Consider the following 14,101-nt stretch of genomic DNA (forward strand, 5'->3'; position numbering starts at 1 on the left):
GAAAGCCTCTCTCTCTTTCTCTCTCTGTCTGTCTCTCTCTCTTTCTCCCTCTCTCTCTCTCTCCCTCTCTCGCTCTCTTTCTCTGTCTGTCTCCCTCTCTCTCTCCCTCTCTCTCTCTTTCTCTGTCTGTCTCTCTCTCTCTTTTCTCTCTTTCTCTGTCTCTCTTTCTCCCTCTCTCTCTTGCTCTCTTTCTCTGTCTCTCTCTCTCTCCCTCTCTCTCTCTCCTCTCTCTCTCTCTCTCTTTCTCTGTCTGTCTCCCTCTCTCTCTCTCTCTCTCCCTTTCTCTGTCTGTCTCCCTCTCTCTCTCTCTCTCCCTTTCTCGGTCTGTCTCTCTCTCTTTTCTCTCTTTCTCTGTCTCTCTCTTTCTCCCTCTCCATACACATGATGAAATATAGAGATAAGAATATTGCCTCAAGGAGATTTTCAAGTCTTCTTTTTCTATTTTTCTCTTTTCACTTGTTTCATTCATTGGAGTGAGGCCATGCTGGGGCACAACCTCCAAGGGTTTTTTTTGTCAACCAAATTGACTCCAGTAGTTAAATTCTCTTTAAAGTCTGCCACTTAAACTGGTGCTTTTAAACAGAAATACCACTCGTTCCCTCGTCACATCAGAAATGCTGTGTTTGGCCTTTCGGAAACCTGTAATTAACGAAGCTATTGTTCAGAAAATGTGGTTTAAAAATATTTTTAAATAAATAAATTGATGATGAATGTAGTTGACTTAACTGTCCCCTATTCCCACCCCGTATTTAAATGGTATTTATTTTATTGATCCCTGGAAAGACGGAATGCAAGCACTGCAGAATTGTTTTCGGATCTTTTCGCTTTGACCGTCAGTTTTTTAAAATAATTTCTAGGTAACTAAACACTTTTAAACTTCGTATACTGGTAGAATGTGTTTATAAAACATCTTTTTCTCTTGGCTTTATTGAGAAAATTCTATAGTTTGTAAGATATTTCCTCTTTAATTTCTTAATTTTCAGCAATTTCAACCAATCATATGACACTGCAAAAAAGTGTTGTTGACAGACTTCAGCAGATATTGTTTTCACATCAATAGATGTCATTGATTGGTTGAAATTGCCGAAAATTAAGAAATTAAAGAGGAAATAGCTTACAAACTACAGAATTTTCTCAAGAAAGCCAAGAGAAAAAGATGTTTTATAAACAAATTCTACTAGCATACAAAGTTTAAAAGTGTTTAGTTACAAAGAAATTATTTTAAAAATCTGCCGTTCAAACCGAAAAGATCCTTGTTTCCAGCTGAATGGGGGATACTAGATTCCCTTCTTTGAAAATATAAGGACACAGATCAAATTTTATAGGCAGCTGGAGACGATGTCTCCTGGGGCTAAATTACAGTAACATTCGTCCTAAACCAGGACTGCCATGTTATGGTGGCAAATAATCTTTACTCCAAAGTACTGTTGCTGAATATCTCATGTTGTGAAATTTATAATTAGTAATTTTCTAACTGCAGAATGAAGTGGTAGAAATAATAAAGCGCAGGAGTTAAAAATACCTGGTAGTATTTACTGATGCCCTTTCACTTTCTAACTTCAAATCCCGAAATGATCAGCTTTGAATTTCATCTCTTCAGGTTGTTCTTTTATTCTTTTATTTGTTTCAGTCATTTGACTGTGGCCATGCTGGAGCGCCGCCATTAGTTGAACAGATTGACCTCAGGATTTATTCTTTCTAAACCTATTATTTATTCTATTGGTCTCTTTTGCCGAACCACTAAGTTACAGGGGTATAAACAAAACCCACATTGGTTGTAAAGTGAAGGTGGGGGGGTACAAACACAGAAACAAACATATACATATATATATATATATATATATATATATATATATATATATATATATACATATATATATACACACGATGGGCTTCTTTCAGTTTCCATCTACCAAATCCACTCACAAGGCTTTGATTAGCCTGAGGCTATAGTAGAAGATACTTACCTATGGTCCCCTGCAGTGGAACTGAACACAAAACCATGTGGTTGGCAAGCAAGCTACTTACCACACAGCCACACACACGCACACGCATATATAGAGGTTTTTTCAGTTTCCGCCTACCAAATCCACTCACAAGGCTTTGGTCGGCCTGAGGCTATAGTAGAAGACACTTGCCCAAGGTGCCATGCAGTGAGACTGAACCCAGAACCATGTGGTTGATAAGCAAGCTTCTTACCACTCAGCCCATAATGTTTTTATTTAGTGACCAGGATGACAATGGTGATGATTTCATTTGATGACGCCATTAAATTAGCGTCTGTAACAAGAGTGTCTGTCTTTCAGGCACTAATTATAGGTCGGTGGGAGATCAAGAAGAGATTAAAATGGGGAACTGATTCACCCTGAGGCCTGGCTGTGCTACCAGATGTCATTCGGCTGCCATATCAGCTGTCAGCTTGTTATCAGAAAGATTACTGTTGCTCACTAAAACATCTTAATTGCAGCAGTACTAGTTGTAATAACGGTTGCTTCTGTCGGTTTCGGTGTTTGAGTGTTTGAAGGGAAAGATTTCAGCGAAAAGATAGGATTAAAAATAAAAGAAGCTGCATCTGTTTGTGATGGATTTAATTTGAATCCAGGGATGGATTTTGCTGTGAGGTCACAATGGTGACACTGGTGGTTTTTCATTTTGCTTGAGATCGGACAAATGTGTCTTTTGATTGCAGGACAGCATTCTTTTCTTCTTTATTGCCCACAAGGGGCTACACACAAAGGGGACAAACAAGGACAGACAAATGAATTAAGTCGATTACATCGACCCCAGTGTGTAACTGGTACTTATTTAATCGACCCTGAAAGGATGAAAGGCAAAGTTGACCTCGACGGAATTTGAACTCAGAACATAACAGCAGATGAAATACCTATTTCTTTACTACCCACAAGGGGCTACACACAGAGGGGACAAACAAGGACAGACAGACGGATTAAGTCGATTATATCGACCCCATTGCGTCACTGGTACTTATTTAACCAACCCCGAAAGGATGAAAGACAAAGTCGACCTTGGCGGAATTTGAACTCAGAACGTAAAGTCAGACAAAATACTGCTAAGCATTTCGCCCGGCATGCTAACAGTTCTGCCAGCTCGCCGAGCATTCATTTCTTCTTCTGTTTCTTCAATTCAAACTGTTTTGAGGCACCATGGCACATTTTACGCCACTCACATTGATCCCAGCAACAACTTTCCCAAAATGCTAAATTAACCCTTCGGCATTCACATTATTTTGTCTGTAAAGCTTATTTAATCACATTGTTTTGAATTAGTTATGGATCCTTTTGTAGCTTTGAGATTTTGAGGAGATAACTGCTAATTTTTAGAATGACATTGTCAGTTTAGTATGAGAGGCCAGATCTGTCCCGCCTGAACATACAACAGGTAAAATATTTTGACCAGATATCATCATCATCATTGTTTAACGTCCGCTTTCCATGCTAGCATGGGTTGGACGATTTGACTGAGGACTGGTGAACCAGATGGCTGCACCAGGCTCCAATCTTGATTTGGCAGAGTTTCTTCAGCTGGATGCCCTTCCTAATGCCAACCACTCTGAGAGTGTAGTGGGTGCTTTTTATGTGCCACCGGCATGGGGGCCAGTCAGGCAGTACTGGCAATGACCTCATTCGAATCTTTTTACACATGCCACCAGCACAGGTGCCAGTAAGGCTATGCTGGAAACGATCATGCTCAAATGGTGCCCTTTTATGTGCCACTGGCATGGAAGCTAGTTGGCTGCTCTGGTGACGATCATGCTCAGATGGTGCTCACACTGGTAACAATCACACTCGAATGGTGCCTTTTATGTGCCAGCCGGTTTAAATGCTAAAGGAATAAGCTCTATGGATCTTAGTGATTATTTCAATTTATCCTTCAGTAAAGGAAGACCTGACCTTAAAACCTAAAAACAGACTTTTCTTTACTGTGGAATCCCTCTACTTTTTAGCCATACAAGAGAATTCTTGGAACGCAGTACTCTTGCATTCTAACCGCATATCCTCTCCATCTGCTCTGAATTTTCAACAAAACACTTTCCAGACTGGAGTTGTGACATTTTCCTAAAATTTTTGACATTTGATATCTTACTTTCTCATTTTATGCTACAGACACAGCACAGACAGTACGTGTGGAAGGTTTCAAGTTTATTTATATGTCTGTAGTAAGGAGGCTATGCTTCTTCCCACCTTCCCCCGTACAAAAGTCTACTCCAATTACAAGATTTGTATACACTTATTTTAGTTTTCAAACTGACACCTTGTTCATCCCACAGAAGATGGGAAAGTTTTCCAAAAGTATTTGTAGCTTTAAATATGCTTTTCTACTCTGGGCACAAGGCCCAAAATTGACCTCAGTACATAACTGGTACTTAATTTATCAATCCTCCAAAAGGATGAAAGGCAAAGTCGACCTCAGTGGAATTTGAACACCCATGTTTCCAGAGGTGAATAATTCAAACCCCAAAGAATCCCTCTCAACACATGGCTATGATGCTCCCCCACTACTTCTGCTCGTGATCAGAGATGCACATATCGTCAGCCACCAAGGGACATGATCAACTGGTTACGGTCCAACAACTGACAAGCAAATCTGTGGTATTGAGCAGAATATTTGCTGTAGCCCATCTTTTATACCAAGACAAAACAATGTACATGATAACACTTCCAATCAGTTAAGATCAGAAGCCACATGAGCCACTGTCTGGTACTGCATCAGGGCATTTATCATTATGAATATTATTATTATTATTATTATTAAAATATATATTCTTATGTGGAAGCTGTCTTCTCCAGTTCAGCTATTCAGTTTTCACTGATTAAATATCATTATTAAAAAATGAAATAAAATTGAACATACACTTGTGTTGTTAAAACAGAGCCAAATTTTGATTCTGACGTCTGGCCATGATAAATACTTGTACAATGTTGGGTTTTTTTTTTCAATTCTTTTTTGTTTTCAAATTTTTGTTTCTTATTTTGATGGTGTAGATGACAGTTCAACAAGTGATCAATAACTTGCACAAAATCAATGCAACTGTTAAAGAAGACAGCAAATCGGAAGCAGAAACATTTGCTCTGTAGACATTGTGCAAATATAAACTTAACTGATGAATGTCGCATCAATGAACTCCTGTCATGCTGTCAGCCCCCTCCTCCTCGTAGGCGGCGGCTGCTGCTGCCGAATGGAAACAAGTTATTGAATTTCAGAAAATGCTATTAGTTAAGGTGGTAGGGGTGGTTTCCATTAGCTCTTTTGAACTTGACCCAGTTTCTGTGGCTCTGTTTCACTTGTTCATTCAACCAGAAACGTTTCCTTTTTGAATTAAGAAACATCAGCCGACTGTCAAATTGAGTTCTATTTATTATTCATCAAATTTGCCATGAAATCAACTGAGCGTCACTTCAATTAAAAGAGGAGTTTTGGGAGTATGTCAGGGCCCAGTAGCATTGTCATCGTCATTTTGATATCCACTTTTCTGTGCTTGCATGAGTTGAGTTGATTTGTTGTGACGGGTTTTCTACAGCTTGATGCCCTCCCTGTCACCAATTCTCTCCTGTTTCCAAGCAAGGTAATATTTCACCAAGGCCAGACTCGTTTTTGCAAGGAAGACCGGAAACAAAGGACACCAGCTGAATGAAAGGGATGCTTGTATATAATTCTCATGCAATGTGAAGACAAGGAGACATGTGCATGCACACACACACACACACACTTCTTTCTCCAGTCTATCATCATCATCGTTTGACGTCTACCTTCCATGTTGCCACAGGTGGGATGGTTTAACAGGAGCCGGCCAGGCTGAAGCCTTCCCCAGACTTCTGTGAGTGTTTTGGCAGGATTTTTACAGCTGGATGCTCTTCCTAACACCAACCATTCAGCAGAATGGACTTGGTGCTTTTTGTTAAGGTTATTTCTACAGAAATTAGTGCTTTTTACGTAGCACAAGCACCGGTGAGGCTAGGAGTGCTTTTTATGTGGCACAAGCACAGGTGGGGTCAGTTTTGGCAAGGTTTTTACAGCTGTATGCCCTCCCAAATTTGTATGTGCTAGTACATCAGTCGAAATCTGTCTTTTGCTGGTGTCTCAAATTTAAGTTAAATTGGTGTTTCTCAAAGGGGAGGCCATAGGACAAGTTGTTTTGAGAAAATTTGGTTTAAGTGTTTGACAACTCAGCATCATCCATTGGATGGGGGACGTTTTGCTCGTATATATATATATATCATCATCATCATCATTATTATTATTATTGTCATTACTCTATATAAGTTTTTTTTTCCTATTTCAGTCGGACACGAAGGATTTCCAGGCATTGCTGTCTGAAGTGAAGGATGGTTTGATGAAATACAAAACCCTTCAAGTGAACCAACTGCAGATGATTTTTGATACTTTACTGCGCTGTGCAAAACCTGATCGTAGTACAATACTAGAACTGTCCTCTCTACACACCCTAATGATGGTAAGTATCAAGTCAATTTTTATCAGCAGGGCAATGAAGAATCTCCTTGATGGTTATTCAGTCTCCTAGAAATAGCTGTCAAATCTTCTTTAATTCATGCTCTGACAGCTTCAGATATAAAGGGAGAACACATTACATAATGCACTTATTGTTTGTAAGCCCAATACTTATTCTATCACTCTCTTTTGCCAAACTGCTAAGTTACAGGGATGTAAACACACCAACATTGGTTGTCAAGTGATAGTGGAGGGGACAAACACAGACATATGTATATATTTATATGACCAGGCCTGGCCAACTGGAATTACATTGTGGGGCCACTTTAAACACAGAAATGTTTTTGAGGGCCGCTTGTAAACTGACAGAATTGAAAGCATTGTAATTTCTCATGCTATTAATTCCACATGAAATAATATTGTTGCAAAAACAGTAGTAGCTTTCTTTTTTTACTTTTCATTAAAATCTTTGATTTTTGATAAAATTTTAAAAGTGTTTGTTTAAATGAACCCATTTCAAGATAGAATCAAGCAGGCTGCATGTGGCCCGCGGACCTCAGGTTGGCCAGCGCTGTTCTCGACCATCAATCTGGAAAGTAAAAAAACAGGAGAGCTGGAATGTCTTTCATCATATTTGTATTCAATTAGAGTTGATCTGGAGCCAAACGACAATAATTGCTTCACATCATTTACATTTGAGAATATGACCCTAAAACTGTGTGTACTCCATCCCATGCAGCTGTGGTAGGTTATACAAAGGTGAAACATGCCGCCCCCTCAAAATAAGGGTAGAGGAACATCACAAAGCTGTGACATGAGGAGATATTGATAAATCGGGTATAACTGATCATGTATGGAAAAATGGAGACCGCATCCCCCCGTGGGATGAAGTTAAAATGATAAACAGAGAACACCTCTGGAAAATACAAAAACTAAAAGAAGCAGCACATTTGCTAGGACATAGTAACCTCCTAAGCAGACCTGGTAGACAGAAACTGAAAGAAGCCTGTTGTATATGTTTGTGTGTCTGTGTTTGTCCCCCCCACCATCACTTGACAACCGATGTTGGTGTGTTTATGTCCCCATAACTTAGTGGTTTGGCAAAAGAGCTTTATAGAATAAGTACTAGGCTCATAAAGAGTAAGTCCTGGGGTCAGTTTGTTTGACTAAAGGTGATGCTCCAGCATGGCTGCAGTCAAATGACTGAAACAAATAAAAGAATAAAAGAATACTGCCCTTATAGCATACTTGACAAAAAATTGCTGTGTATTAATATAAACTGTAACCAGCTTCTAATAATCCTCAAAAACCTTGTTAATAACACCAGAAAGTGCATCCTGAGCCTATCTTCAAATGAGAAATCTCTCAACTCTGCTTCTCATTATCACATTGACTGGAGGTGCAATGGCCCAGTGGTTAGGGCAGCGGACTCGCGGTCGTAGGATCGCGGTTTCGATTCCCAGACCGGGCGTTGTGAGTGTTGATTGAGCGAAAACACCTAAAGCTCCACGAGGCACCGGCAGGGGATGGTGGTGATCCCTGCTGTACTCTTTCACCATAACTTTCTCTCACTCTTACTTCCTGTTTCTGTTGTACCTGTATTTCAAAGGGCCGGCCTTGTCACTCTCTGTGTCACGCTGAATATCCCCGAGAACTACGTTAAGGGTACACATGTCTGTGGAGTGCTCAGCCACTTACACGTTAATTTCACGAGTAGGCTGTTCCATTGATTCGGATCAACCGGAACCCTCATCGTCGTAACTGACGGAGTGCTTCCATCCATCACATTGATGTATTGAAAGTGATTGGCTTCAACAATAAAAACTATACATAGAGAATACCATTAATATTCACAAGGCCAAAAATAGGAAGTAAAATATGATATAGTATAATCCTGTCTCTGGTTTTAATGCTTGTTCTAATGTTGTTAAGATTTTCTTAAACATTACAAATAAGCATTTCTCCATAGATCATAAGTATCATAAAATTTTTAATAGAAATAGCATAACTGAGAGTTAGAGTTGCAGCCAGAATTTCACTGCTTTCATAGCCTGTGTGAACTGAAAAATCTTTCTGCATAAAAACACAAAACTTCTTTATGTAATTTCAGAAACCCTGATGGCTGCCCTTTCAGTTATATTTTTAATGCAGTAGTTTATTGAGCTAACGTTTTCCTTGCATATAACAATGGAACATAAAAACTATTTAGGGGCTTACTGAAAACCCTTTTAAAAATGACTTGTGCAATATATAGTATGCATTCAAACATTGAGAAAGATACCTCTCCATCTAAATATATCTGGATTTTAAAAGGTTAAACAACAAACATAATGTATAACCTTTGAAACTAATTACCTTGATCTTAAAGTTCAAAAAGCTGTAGGCTGCTACCCCCCCCCCCTCTCATTGGAGAATATCTAGATGTTCTCTTATTTTTAATAAAGATCTGTTGAGTGATTGCTGAAGTTCTTAATCATATGACAAAGGAAGGGTGGGCACAAAAAGAACCATGTATTCCAGAGGTTATTGCTAAAGTAACTTTCTTGAATATTAGGAAAGAAGTTTTAGTATTTTTGTCATGGTGTGATTTGATCCTGACTTTCGAATGAAGCCTTGCAATATTTTCAGTAGATGTCTTAGAGACATTATGGAAGAAATCCAAAACAAACTCAAAACTCTGGCAATCATCACATTCTTTCGTCATTGTCATTCTAATCTTTGTTCTCTCTCTCTCTCTCTCTCTCTCTCTCTCTCTCTCTCTCTCTCTCTACCTGCCTAACTCTCTCTGTCTCTCTCTTTCTCTCTCTCAGTGTTTCTCCCCTGTTTCTTTATCTACCTAATTCTTACTTTCTGTCTACCTCCCTCCCTCTTCATTTCTTACCCACCTGATACCCTCCCTCTCTCCTCTCTACCTAATTCTCATGCAACCTTTCTTTTTCCCTCTCTTCCTCCCCTAATTCTCTCTCTCATTCTCATGTTTCTTTCTCTCTCCACCCAATTCTGATGCCCCCCCTCTCTCTTTTTCATTGTCTCTCTCTCTCTCTACACCTAATTCTCATGCCCCCTCTCTCTCTCTTTTTCATTGTCTTTCTCTCTCTCTCTCTACCTAATTCTCATGCCCCTCTCTTTCTCTGCTTAATTCTCTTGGCCTCTGTCTCTCTCTCTCTCTTTCATTGTCTTTTCTCATTCTCTCTCTCTCTCTCTCTCTCTTTGCAGTATTCCAAAGACGATGACTTGGTAGATGAAGAAGAAGTCCGCCAGTTATTACAGCAGGGTACCGACACCGAGATGGAATGTCTGCTGATCGAGTGTGGTTATGATGCTGACAGTGAATTCTCTTTATCTGATGATCTGAAAGGTACAGTTGTCATAGCAACATAATCACATGATGGTTGCTTTAGATCTGTTGTAATGCTTCTTCTAATGACTCCAACAGAATCCGGGGCAGCATTGTTTCTGTTTATATATATATATATATATATAACATTAGTGTACATTTAAACACAAAAAGAAGTGACCCTTAACAGGCCACCTTACATGCTAGAAGGAGCAGTCAAAACTTCCAAAAACCACATTTAAGAGCAATTTCAAAGGGAATGAAAAATAAAAACTTTTACCATGTTTTTTACAGCCAGACCTAGGTTTCAAACTTTAATTAGCAAATAAAATAATTTGCTAGGCAGCGTTCTCATCAGTGGGTATGCCAAAAAATTAACATATAATTTAGAGACAGAATAACATGTGTCTCATCATTATATATTATAATTTTTCAAATTCACCGCACAAGCACAGATTTAGTCAGCAGCAAATAAAAAAATACCAACTAACTTCAGAAATTACTAAAATCATATTCTTAAAATAATATAGGCTAGCAAAATTTTAGAAATTTTTTACCGGTGGTCCAGTATGTATAAAAAGTCAATAGACATATTTTCCATATAAAATTAGTGTACATTTAAACATGGAAAGAGTGCTTATAAATGTGGTTTTTGGACGTTTTGACTGCTCTTTCTAGCATGTAAGGCGAACTGTTAAAGGTTAGCTTTTTTTGCATTTAAATGTACACTAATTTTATATAGAAAATATGTTGTCTATTGACTTTTTACACATGCTAGGCCACTGGTAGAAAAGTTTCTAAAATTTTACTACCTTATATTATTTTAAGAATATATATATAAATATGTATGTGATTGTTACCTGCGTCGCCTTACTAGCACGTGAAAAAACATTCGAGCGAGGTCGTTGCCAGTGCCACTGGACTGACTCCTGTGCAGGTGGCACATAAAAAGCACCATTTGGGCGTGGACATTGCCAGTACCACCTGACTGGCCCTCGTGTCAGTGACATGTAAAAGCACCCACTACACTCTTGGAGTGGTTGGCGTTAGGAAGGGCATCCATTTGTAGAAAATCTGCCAGATCAGATTGGAGCCTGGTGCAGCCATCTGGTTTGCCAGACCTCAGTCAAACCGTCCAACCCATGCCAGCATGGAAAGTGGACGTTAAACGATGATGATGATGATGAACTATATGATTAGGGAATCATCTTCACAAGTGTGTTTCCAGGTTCCATCCCATTGTGTGCTGCTTTGAACAGATGCCTTTTACCAGAGTTTTCAGCTGACCAATATGCTTTGACTTGAATTTGGGAAATGAAAACTGTATGGAATCTCTTATGTATACACACACACACACACACGTACGTATGAGAGTAATCCCTCGACTATTGTGGGTGTAATGTTCTAAAAACCCACCACAATAGGTGAAAATCTGCGAAGTAGAAACAGTCCTGTACCATATATTTTAAAATTTATTTTTATAATTTGTATATATTTATTTTATAAATGCAAAAGCACACCACGGAGGAATCAATGTAGGATTAAATGAATAAACTGTGATAGGTGAACTGCGATATGGCCAGGGATTACTGTATATGCAGGCAGATATAGATATAGTCGTGGCTGTGTGGTTAAGAAGTTTGCTTTGCAGCTAAGTGGTTTTGAGTTCAGGCTCACTATGCAGTACCTTGGGCAAGTGTCTTCTACTATAGCCCTGGGATAACTCAAAATCTCGTGAGTGGATTTAATGGATAACAACTGAAAGAAACCTGTCATATATATGTACTCAAGAAGACCTGTGCTCCATAGATGTATTAAGTCTGCGTCCCCTGGTGAAGAAGTTTCCTCTGCAAGAGCCCTGTCTTGCTGCTACGAAAGAAATACTCATGCTGGTGCCAGTGCTATATTAAAAGGCGAGATGGCAGAAACGTTAGCACCCCGGGTGAAATGCTTAGCAGTATTTCATCTGTCACTACGTTCTGAGTTCAAATTCCGCCGAGGTCGACTTTGCTTTTCATCCTTCTGGGGTCGATTAAATAAGTACCAGTTACACACTGGAGTCAATGTAATTGACTTAATCCCTTTGTCTGTCCTTGTTTGTCCCCTCTATGTTTAGCCCCTTGTGGGTAGTAAAGAAATAGGTATATTAAAAGCATCCAGCAAACACTATAAAGTGGTTGGTGTTAAGAAGGGCGTCCAGCTGTAGAAACCAAACCTCATCAGACTGGAACCTGTGCTGGATTTCACTTGCCTAACGATGCATATTTACATGATATCGAACCCACAATATCATGATCACGTGCACAACACCATGACCACTGAGCTACAAACCTTCACCATGCAGATACACCTGTATATATTCCACCCATCAGCCCACATAAAAATCACTTGCTGGTTTTGCATAATAAAAGCACTGGTGCTGGTACCATGTGCAAAGCATGGGTGTCACGGGAAAAACAACACTTTGTAAAGTGGTTGGCATTAAGAAGGGCATCTATCTGTAGAAACCATGCCAAAACAACAGACACTGGAACCTGGTGTGGCTCCTTGCCTTGCCAGCTCCTGTCAAAGTATCCAACCCATGCCAGCATTGAAAACAGATGTTAAATGATGATGATGATGTACCCTGTAAGCATATGTGTATGCATATATGGGTATCACAGTGCTGTATCTCTATGTATCACTGTCCCTATGTCCTATGCCGTAAGTATGTGTGTATGTATCTTGCATATCTACCTATTTGTGTTTTATTGCCATACTTTAAATATATCTACCCATGTGTATCAAATGGATGTACCTGTATACATGTTACATGACTGTTTCAAATATGTGTTATCCTAAGATATCTATCTCTGTGTGTATATATATCAACAGGTAAACCATCTCGGAGCAAGGAATCAGATCTCTACCTCACCCAGATTCATTTTGCTTCCGTCTACCGCCTCATTATTGAATTGATGATTCACATGAACAGAGAAGGATATGGCCAAGGAATATTCCACCGCATTCTTTACCAGTTAGTACAGACATGTCGTGAAGATGAGGGTGCCATGCAAGCTATGAGTTCTGAGGTAAGGATGGGTAATCTCCGGAGTATGGGGCATTCGAGGATGGCTAGTAAGGGTCTGAACAATAAAGAGAGGGTGCGTGTGTGAATCGAGGTTTAATCTATTCCTGCTAAAATAGGACTACGACTTGACAGGGTCAATGGCGAGGTAGTAGGTGCACTCCGTCGGTTACGATGACGAGGGTCCCAGCTGATACAATCAACGGAACAGCTTGCTCATGAAATTAACGTGCAAGTGGTTGAGCACTCCACAGACACATTTACCCCTAACGTAGTTCTTAGGGAGATTCATCGTGACACAGAGTGTGACAAGGCTGGCCCTTTGAAATACAGGTACAACTCATTTTTGCCAGCTGAGTGGACTGGAGCAAACGTGAAATAAAACGTCTTGCTCAAGGACACAACGCGACGCCGTGAATCGAACTCACAACCTTACAATCGTGAGCCGAATGCCCTAACCACTAAGCCACGCGCCTTCACGGCGAGGTAGTAATAGGAGAGTAAATGTAGATATTGAGAACTATCACGGATCAATTTAGCCATGTCAGGTAATCACTCTCAAGGGAGATAACTCTCAAGTGTTAAAACTGATTCTTCACAACTACGTGACGTCATGCCTTTTGGGTCGGGCAAAGCTATTGAAGTACCCTTAATATTTAACTGGTATATATTTTAGTGACCCCAGAAAAACAAAAGACAAAGTAGATTGAGCTCAGTGAGATTTGAACTTGGAATAAAAAAAGGATGCGACTGAATATCACACGTTGCATTGATTGTGTATTTATATAGTGGGAAGCATGGATGGTGAGCATATAATAATACCTTGAATTATCCAGCCACACCTGGGAGCTGTGTGTGTTTGTGGGGTGTAGTACCTTCGTTAACACACATCCGCCTGGGTAAGCATTGACCATTCAACATGGTTTCTATGGCTGGATGCCCTTCCGAATGCCAACCATTTTACAGTGTGTATTGAGTGCTTTTTTTGGTGCCACTGGCACTATTTAGGATGCTATGCGGCTCCCAAGGAGGGAGATGGGAATGTGCCCTTATGTTAGACAGGGGTGAAGGTATGAAGAAAGAGGTTGAACAGGTTGTTGCAGCGGAGCTACGTGGCTACCCACATTTAGGAGAGAGAGTGAGAATGAATCAGTAACACCACCAAAGACATAAATAGTGGTAATAAGGGTGTCTGGGTGGTACCTCAAGGTACTGGGTGAGTAGTAATG

At 39.8% G+C, this 14,101-nt stretch overlaps 1 protein-coding gene across 2 annotated transcripts in view; it reads left to right on the top strand.

Annotated features, from left to right (window-relative positions):
* The window catches only part of LOC115232531 (lysosomal-trafficking regulator), a 268,514-nt gene that overhangs the window by 175,128 nt on the left and 79,285 nt on the right, over positions 1-14,101 (top strand). For both annotated transcript variants that reach the window (XM_029802457.2, XM_036509015.1), the window contains exons 7-9: positions 6,302-6,472; positions 9,685-9,826; positions 12,680-12,876. In XM_029802457.2, coding sequence (XP_029658317.1) covers positions 6,302-6,472; positions 9,685-9,826; positions 12,680-12,876 — 510 coding nt within the window. The remainder of the gene's footprint in view (positions 1-6,301; positions 6,473-9,684; positions 9,827-12,679; positions 12,877-14,101) is intronic.

This window comes from Octopus sinensis, linkage group LG1 (genome assembly GCF_006345805.1).
Source record: "Octopus sinensis linkage group LG1, ASM634580v1, whole genome shotgun sequence".
NCBI lineage: Eukaryota > Metazoa > Mollusca > Cephalopoda > Octopoda > Octopodidae > Octopus > Octopus sinensis.